The 9,805-nt window shown below is 36.8% G+C and overlaps 1 protein-coding gene across 1 annotated transcript; it reads left to right on the forward strand.

The window, feature by feature from the left end:
- Positions 1 to 8,023: 8,023 nt before the first annotated feature.
- On the forward strand, positions 8,024 to 8,671 carry LOC149949738 (uncharacterized). Its single transcript, XM_090169478.1, has one exon. The coding sequence runs from the start codon at positions 8,024 to 8,026 to the stop codon at positions 8,669 to 8,671; it is 648 nt and encodes a 215-aa protein (XP_090025604.1).
- Positions 8,672 to 9,805: the final 1,134 nt, after the last annotated feature.

A 9,805-nucleotide genomic window follows, 5' to 3' on the forward strand; every position in this document is an offset into this window, starting at 1 on the left:
GCTAATCCTGCTATTGCATTCACAAAAATCGTGTATCTTTCCAGTCTCTCATTGTTTTTTTAAGCGGGGCTAATTCGATCATAGGCTAATTTTCTAAATAAATTAAACATTATTTTTATGTAAGTAAATATAAGTACGGAATATTAATTGTCCATTTTAGACCGTTACACGATTAAAGCACACTCTGTTAAGTTTAAGCCTTGATGTGCTATTATCTGTCAGAAATCTCTACTTAGATCCAGTCTCTAGCCTTTGAAGAGAGGGGTGGACCGCTAACTTTCGGCGCCTTGGACTAACACTGTGTCGGGCTTTTTCAATAACCCATGTTTGAGGATATAAGAAGCATTTTTTTGGGTTTATAAAATTGTATTATGGTTTATTTTTAATTTATATTTCATTTATTTATTTTTAAACGTGACTGAAAGAGGCCTTGAGCTGCAGCGCATAAAGACAATGCACCAAACTGCCCCTTTGGAAAAAGTCATATTTTAATTTAATGTACTAGATATTTTGGAACCGAGTAAGCAAACACTTCAGTTTAAAAGATATTTGTAAGTTAATTGATAAATGTAATGGTTTTCTTTATTTTGATATTTGGTTATTGAGCATAATTAAACTTCTATCAACCAAAAGTATGTATATTCCAAGGTTGATTCCCGGTATAATTGTTTTAACATTCAAGGCGATTTCGTTTAGTGTATAATTTTAGTCTTTAGAAACAGGGCGTCTCAAAATTAATACTTTTAAAATAGCTTTTCTATGTTGTCATTTAACTATTGTTAAGTAATACAAAGGTATGACTCACACTGGGATTTAAAGGAATTTAGAAAAATTAGTTATTTACCGTAAATCAAGTCATGTTATTCTATTGCAGTTTAAAAGTTTTTAGTAAATGTGATAATTAAGTTATCAGTCTTTTGGTAGAGAACTCTTTTCAAATATAAAAGAAAAAAGTGAATTTTTTAAATGTTTAAATGTTTCCTTATACATTTGAGTTCATTAAATATGCCGTTAGTAAAACTAACGTGACCCTTTAAATAATTCTTCTGTTTTATCGTTTTTAATGGTTGAGAATTTAAGCATTTACCATTCATAGGGAAGTAAAACAGAGGCTGGTCGTCATATATTTAACCAAATCCAGTCCAACAACTCAACATCAATTGTAACATACTTGCATACTGATGAAAACAATACCATATACATGGACACTATTTTATATAACCGAAATGTGGCTGCAATTTTGGACTACTCGCATGCATTAAGTTTGTTGGCTGAAAGATTTTTGAAGAAGAAAGATTGCGGGTTTCATTTGTCAGAGATAAAATCGTTTCTTCATCCAATGTCTTTAGCGTTCAGCAGATCTCTATCAACAGAAACACTGCATCGGTTCTCTATTTAGTGAGTATTAATGTGCAAAAAAAGTACATACTGGTTTTAAAATGACAGTTCAGTTCACTGTACACACAGAACAGAAAAAACTCGTGATATTATTGTTTCCAATTTTGATCGGTTATTTTATACCTCAAATGTTCGTTTTCTCCTATTACACTATACATTTCTGTTTATGGTTTCTCTTCCAAACAGCACAAATATCTGGGTAGACAGTGGAAAAATAACTCACGATATCATGACGAGCTGTTCTTCTTATTCTCGATGCCTACAGACATTCACTGATCGCCAACTGACCGCTACTTGTTTCGCAGACGTTCTTGGAGTATTGTGCATTTATCTATTTGGAATCGTCTTTTCTTTTCTTATCCTAATTATAGAAATATGCCAATATTGTCAAATTTGGTGATATTTATTATCTGATGTATAAAACATCTTTACTTTAAAGGAATTTAAATAAGATACTGAAGAATTATGTTTTGAATAAACGTAAAAACAGTTAAATAAATTGAAAATTCTTTAATGCACGGATATTCTGAATTGCGATATTTCTTACCGACCTCTAAATTATTTCATTTGTAAATGATTTTATTTTGAGACCAAAGTCGCTCTTTAGCAATACGAAATTGAATTTATATACCACAGCTTTAATCAACTAGCAAACATTATATTTATCAAGATAAAAACCTGAGTGAGCTTTTAATGAGCCATGTCTAAATTTAATCGAAGCAAAAAAGGCGTTGAGCGCAAATTAAAAAATGCCTGATGAGCGTTGATTAGTCAGTAGGTAAACTTTAGAATTTCAAAAAGCACCTGCATTTTTCTAACTGGGTACAGGAGCCCTGTCGTGATGAATACAAAGAGGATTTTCTCTTTTTGACAATGTCTTCACAATTTAATGTGAAATGGTTCTTTTTAGTCGCTACTTAACAATTACCGGGATACAATGGAGATCTAGGACATGGAAATCCCTTCTACCCTTGGTTTTTACGATAAAATTTCAACAGATGAACTTGTTTCTCGAGCTTGGTAGCCATGTTAACATAAGGATGCAGATGCGTAGAAAGTAAAGAAAAGGCAAGTGCTCGGCTGTATGTATTTTTTTTTAATTTCTTGACCCAACCCAGAGCCAAAACCAGGCTACGCTAATGTGTTTTTCAATTGACGCTTAGGTTTTCTAACGTCCGCAAAACGTTTTCATAAGCACATTCTCGAAATGCATTCTTCAGCGGCTCCAGCCTCCAGTCTTCAGACGCCGACCTCTGATTGGCAATTTCGATGAAGACGAGAGACCTGGTTAAAAAAGATCCCGTGTCATGACGAAGACTGGCTTCCTGGACTTCAGAGTTCCAAAGACCCACCGAAAACTACAGCCCTGGAGAACAAAGGCTTTTTATTTTTATGAGTTTTTCGATATTGTTGGCTATCCTTAAGTTGTCTAAGCACAACGGACAAAGTTCCGTTCGGGCCCCCAATCCTTGGAAACTGAAAAGGTAAATTTCGGAAACAAATCATTCAATACGTTTTACTGAGATGATAGACAGTTTCGAAAATATGCATTCTTAGATCCTCATGTCTCTGGGCCACATAATAATAACAGAAACGGAGAACATGAGATGATGTCTCGTCCTCAGCCTAGCCCCAATCAAATAGAGATGACTATTTATCCAACAATACCCAAGAAGTAGGCTAGTTACCAGCCTAATGTTAGTTTTTTACAGCGACAGTAACTCATACGCACACAGAGCCAAGGGATAATTTATTGGACTGTCTTTGATCAGATAAATCAAGCCAAAGCTAAGTGATCTTCTTAATCATAATGCCGGGAAGACTACTTTTGACCAAACCCCAGGGGATAGAGACAGCTTCTTAGGCTTCACGAAATTCAGCACTCACACCCTGTTTGAAAAAATAATGTCCCATTTTATTTGCATGGTTCCTTTGTGTCCGGGCACCCAATAAAGATGGACCATATTGTGAGAGCTGATTGAAACATTTGTAAACCAGATTAAACGAAAATCCTTACTGGTCTACAGCCTTATGTGCAGCCGGACTATTGGAAATTATTCAGATAACCCTGCTGCTATATTGCTTCTATTGTCAGAGGTAAACACAATGGAAAATATTAAAAATTTCTGCTTGAACGATACTCTGGCATCAAGAAGCAACAAACACAAGGATAACGCGGCTAGTCTTCAAACACGCTAACTCAGTGTTGTGTACAAATTTCATTGGTCAAACCTTGACGCTAAACGTTATGCGGGCGGTTTGGGGGACCCATAAAAGCCAATGACTCGATATAAAAATGAAGGGGAAGAATATTCGGGAAAATTTCCAGAGATGAGCTTGGGGTGGTTTTCATATCTGACTTTATGACCCCAAAAGCCAGCATCTGCAATGAGCACAGATCAGACTGCACCGTAATTAAATCAACAATTGATCACCAGAACACTGCTTTATAATTTATCTAATGATCAGAGTATAGATCCAATAAACCACTCTGGGTCTATTGTTATCCTTATCTTTCAAAATTAAATTTTAACATGTTATTTTTCCGTTGATAATAAAACCAAGATATTGGATTTCAGTGAACTTCACCCAAATTTATCCAAAGAGATTAATATCCTAGAACAAGTTGCCTCACGTGGCAAGAAAGGCCACCACCCTCCTACGCATTGTAACCCTGCCACCTGAATCAATGCCTTTAAAAGTCGCTTGATGACCTTGGCCTAAGGTGGTGCCTTTGGTATTAGCCTAGCTGATTATTATTAATATTATTATAAAGTCTTGCAACTTCATTCGTGTAAAATGGACAAGAATAGTCTGCCCAGGATTGTTGTTGAGGTTAACTTCCCTGCACCAACAATCCACTAAGGCTAGAGCTCTCCTCGCCGGAGCTGAGATTGTCTCCGTGAATTTTCCAGTGCCGATAATGGCCTCATCATAAGCGACATCCGTTTCTTCTAGCTTCTCCAGAAGCTCATCGACAATCTTACACCGAAAACTAACTTAAGAAAATTTATTTTTGTTTCCTTTCCTCTGGTTTCTGGTTCTTTGGGGAGAGCAAGTTTTTTCTTAGCTTAACCGGACTGAAACAGTTAAACTATCTGACTCTAGTACTTATTCCGCGTACCTTTACTAATTATTAAATAACGAAACTGTTCTTGTTTTGAACTATCTTTTATTTTCTAAGTTCCTAAGCTTCCCTTTTTGGGTTAACTATTTGAGACGATGTTTATTTGCCGAATGGAATATTTTCGGGACAATTTCTTTAAGATACAGAAAAAAAGGAGAAACACGAGAGGCTACATTTGGAACATCTGTGGATATGATTACAAAAAAAGGAGGGGGGGTCACCAATATTTGGAAAGAGGAAATGAGGAATGTTGAAATACAGGTGTTATTTTCTTATGGTTAACATTTTTGGTACATTTTACAAACGAATATTTTTACAGAAATGTTGAAATAGATATATACAATGCACATACACTAAATAAATTAAATGACAATGGAAAGGTTACATTTCCGTTGTAAAGTGGGAATTCACAATGAATGTTCTATAGCGCGTGTTATATACAGAATATTTGAGAAGGTTTTAAAATGCTAATGACACATACCATAAGTTAAAATTTAAATTAAAACGCGCGTAATTAACGTATTTTTCTCACTAACTGTCACCAATACAATTTTAACTCTCTTCAAGGTGCGGTTTAATAGTAATGGATTGTGTAATTTAAAGGGCCCCCTTATGAAAACATTCATAAGATTCCTTAAGAAAAATGATGGGATAATCAAGAAGAAATTCGATGGGTTTCACCTTGGGAATCCTTTTTTATATTTAACACCTTTTTCCTAAGACGATCCCTAAGAGTTTCTTAAGGGTTAAGATGGTTAAAATTTATTGTTCGATTGTTTCGATGTTGTTCCTGTTGAATTTTCTAAACGCACGTTTAAAATATCACGTTTCTTTGTTATTTCTTTAATTTTACCTTGAAGCCATCTCTCAATTATATCCTTTGAAACCTGGATCTTATTAATGGTGTAGCCTTCAAAATTAAAAACAAATATGTATTTAGTAACCCTTAGTAGTCAATATTTGGTAATTTGATAAATAAATTTTAGTGTTAACTTACCGATAATGGCCTTTTTTTTAAGGTTCGTTTTTATAGGCGTTCGATTATTTAACACTGATTGAAGAATGTACTATTTCGGCAGTTGTAAATAGTGCACCCATCAATGACTTCGCGAAAAAGTGAGGATTGCCACATGCAGTGTGCCCCGCATCTAATAAAACTCCTTTCTTTAAAACGACATCATTGCCTATGTCAATCTATTAGAGGTGTGCAAATACCATTTTTTGGGTATCGAATCGAATATCAAATATTTTTTTCAATGCACGTCAAATACCAAATCGAATATTTATTTCGTCAAATAAGTTGGTTGAATATTTTTAGAGCAAAATTTTAAGCCAGTTAACTGATCAAATACCAAATAGTATTTCAAATACTAAATAATTCGACGTATTTGGTTTTGAAATAACCAAATAGTTTGCATATTTGTAAAAAAAATTAAAAAGGAATTGAAATCACTGTTCATTTTACTTGCAATTGTAAAATACTTAACCAAATGTATTATTTATATTTTATTTTATTTATTTAATAAATTTAAACTATAATACTAAACTTTTTCAAAGAAAAGTTTTACGAACAAATTTAAAATACACATGATTAAAGTTTAACTACCCCAGGTCCAAGTCAGCTAGCGACTTTTATTTTTAGTAACTACTAACTACAATTAAAATCAAAGGATCTGCCATATTTTTCAAGGATCTGCTATATTTTTCATGCTTTGCAAACACTTCCTTAAAATCTCGAGTTTTTAAATATATGTTAAACAGATCTTTTATTTCAAATAAAAGAATAATATTTAAATTAGTTTATAATAATTTTAAACCAATAATGTAGTGCACTCAAAAATTCAAAACCGAAAAATCCAAAAAGTTACTTACTTAAACCTTTCTCCCAGTTATTAGTTTTGTTTTGATCTTGGTTTACGTTTTAGTTTTACTTTGCTAATTTAGAAAATTCCATAACAAAGAACACGTGAATAATCTAACCAATAGGCGCTAGAATAAACAGCTTCTGCCTTTCGCTAAAAAGTGGTACTACACACGGTATTAATAATGGACGTGCAAGTTACTCTTTATATGGTCCTTGTCGCTGTGGCCTGAAGAGAGGTGCCAGGAATAACCACTAGTTGGAAATTTCACAGCGTTCTCCTTTGATGGCCTTTAAACTCAACAAATTAGAAAAAGACCCGCGGTTATTCGACCAGTTTGCAAACTATTTGCTATCTTTTCAAAAATTCGACTATTTGATCAAGAAAAACGAATATTCGCGAACTTTCGAATATTCGATTTGGTATTTGTTGAGTATGTATACTCCTGTATATTAGTCAAGTAAATAGTCATTGGAGGGCGCCACTGTTCAGGCAAAACTAGAACAATGACGTATGACATTAACGGAGTCAGGAAGACGCCGTCAGAACGAGGAAGCTGTTGAAGTTGTACAAAATCGCCTCTGTAATAAAAGTTTAATTATTAAGTTTTGATTTACTTGTGTGATGTTTTAAGTTATTTAAAACTCAGTCAAAACGAGACACAACACTGGCGACGGAGAGTCTGTGTGACACGTTGTAAGTTTTCTGATTTTCTACGCTTTGTGTTGCATCACACTTACGCCTCTACACTGCTCAAAATGGCGCTCTCTCTGCCATCGTTTCCCCCGTTAGATGTGCATGCGGAACCGAGCAACGTGGGTCTCCGATGGAAAAAATGGCTCTCCCGGTTCGAACGTTTTCTTGTCGTCGCCGATATTGACGATGCTACGGTCCAACGTGCAGCTACATTGCACTATGCTGGGGATATCTTCGATACTTTGCCTGATACTGGTACTGAAAAAGACTATATCAAGGCTAAAGCGGCGCTTAACAATTATTTTACCCCGTTGGTAAATGTCACCCACGCCATTTTTGTATTCCGGCAACGGTTCAACATGAGGGAGAAACTTTTGATGATTATTGTACCCGGTTACGTGTACTGGCGGTGGATTGCTCATATTCGGATTTGGATGCGGAACTTAAAGCTCATATTATTCAAACATGCCGTTGCTCCTCGCTTCGCCGCAACGCACTTCGTGACTCTAATTTAACCCTCACTGGATTACTTGAGCTGGCTAGCGCTTTGTCCCTACCCGATACTTATGCTACTTCTATGGAGAAACAAATTGAAGCCTTACATCTCACTAAGCCATTTGCTACTAGCTCTCCGCATACTGAGAATGCAATAAATCCATAACGTAGTTCTTCCTGCGGTAATGCATCCTCCGCTATTTGCTACAATTGTGGAAATACCTATCCCCATGCCGCTTAATGTCCTGTAAAGAACCGCCATTGTAACTCTTGTGGAATTAAAGGACATTACGGTAAGATGTGTAAGAAAAAGAACGCCGGTCTACAAAAGGATGGCAATATAGCTCGGAATCAATCTTGACGTCGTAAACGCAAACCCAGGTATGACGCAAAAAGGGGCAGCAAGAAACACGATAACCCAACTGCTGCTAAACAAGGGTTCGCTATGGCAAGTACCAACTCCAAGTCCCCAACTAAATCCAGCTATAGCGACTCCGACGCCTCTACTTTTACGTTGTCTGCGTTATCCACTTGCCAACCCCAAGCTGCTATCAAAATAAATGTCAATCTGATCACCTTCCTTGTTGATTCAGGGGCAGATTTAAACATTTGGCCAAAGGAAATCTTCTTGAAAATATTTCCCGCGCCAAGGCTGGAACTCACTTCTAAACATGTTTTCGCATATGGCTCGAATAATTCCTTGAAACTTGAAGGGAAATTTAACGCTCGTTTGGAATTTAACCAGGCACGTCTCCATGCAGATATATACGTCATGAGTTCCAAACATGGACAACCTTTACCAGTTTTGGGTTACCAAACGTGCTCTGCTTTAAAACTTTTGAAAATGACACACTCAATTCGCACAGATCCAGATATCTTTCTGGACCACCAGGATCTATTTCATGGTATCGGAAAGATGAAGAACTTTCAAGTAAAATTAAACATTGATCCATCGATAAAGTCAGTAGTTCAACGTCTACGACGCATACCGTTGCACCTGCGGAAACCACTTGAAGAGGAACTTCAATCTCTCATCGATCCAGACGTAATTGACACCGTGGGTTTCTCCAACATTCCTCGTACCTCGCCCTAAAGCCGGCACGCCTGGTGCAATTCGTCTATGTATAGATATGCGTTGTCCAAATACGGCGATCGCCAGAGAACGACATGTCACACCCATTTTTGAAGACATATTTATCAAGCTCAGTGGTGCGAAATATTTTTCCAAGATAGATCTTAAAAACAGGTATCACCAATTGGAGCTTCATCCTTATAGTCGTGGCATAACCACATTTTCGACACACAAGGGGCTATACCACTACAAGCGCTTAAATTTTGGAGTCTGCTCTGCGGCCGAAATTTTTCAGAACATTATTGCTCAAGTAATTAGCGAAATCGAACATGCTGACAACGTAAGTGATGACATTATTGTGTTTGGCGCAACTCGACATGCGCATGACATGGCACTCCGCCTGGTTTTAGACCGTTTGAGAGACCATGGTTTTACTCTAAATAAAACTAAATGTGAATTTGGTAAAACAAGCGTCACTTTTTTCGGTCACACATTCGGCCAGGACGGGTGTTCGCCTGAGGAACAAAAAGTGAGAGCTATACGAAAAGCATCCCAACCCACTTGTCCAAACAAGAAAGAATAATGCTAAGAAAGCAATCTCGAGTAAACCAATTCTTCAATATTTTAACCCTGCTCTAATTACGTACTTAACCGTAGACGCCAGCCCTGTAGGTCTTGGAGCATTTCTATCACAGTAAGATTGTGATGGCAAGGTGTACGTTATATCATATGCTAGCAAAGCCATTACCGATGTAGAGACGTGATACTCACAAGTTGAAAAAGAGGCCCTTGCTCTAGCGTGGGGCGTGGAACATTTTCAATTGTACCTGTTTGGGTCAAAATTCGTTGGCATCACGGACCATAAAGCACTTGAATGTATCTTCAACAATCCTCTGTCCAAGCCTCCAGAACCAATCGAGCGTTGGAACCTCCGATTACTACGACGAAACTGTCTTCCGTACCAATCTACCGGTACTTTGCCTCCAGTTGCACCATTAATTCCTTCCAATTACCGGACTACGCCTGGCAGTGTGTATATCTCGACTACCATGGAGCTTTGAGTGACGGGAGCTACTTGTTGTTACTGATGAGTATTCTCGATTTCCGATCGTTGAACGAGTTTCATCAACGTCCTTTGCTGCTGCTCGTCCAATT

This window comes from Leiobunum rupestre, chromosome 3 (genome assembly GCF_980474605.1).
Source record: "Leiobunum rupestre chromosome 3, qqLeiRupe1.1.hap1, whole genome shotgun sequence".
Classification (NCBI taxonomy): Eukaryota; Metazoa; Arthropoda; class Arachnida; order Opiliones; family Sclerosomatidae; genus Leiobunum; species Leiobunum rupestre.

Coding starts and splice junctions, on each gene's coding strand:
- LOC149949738 (XM_090169478.1), top strand. CDS start 8,024: ATGGCAAGTACCAACTCCAAGTCCCCAACTAAATCCAGCTATAGCGAC.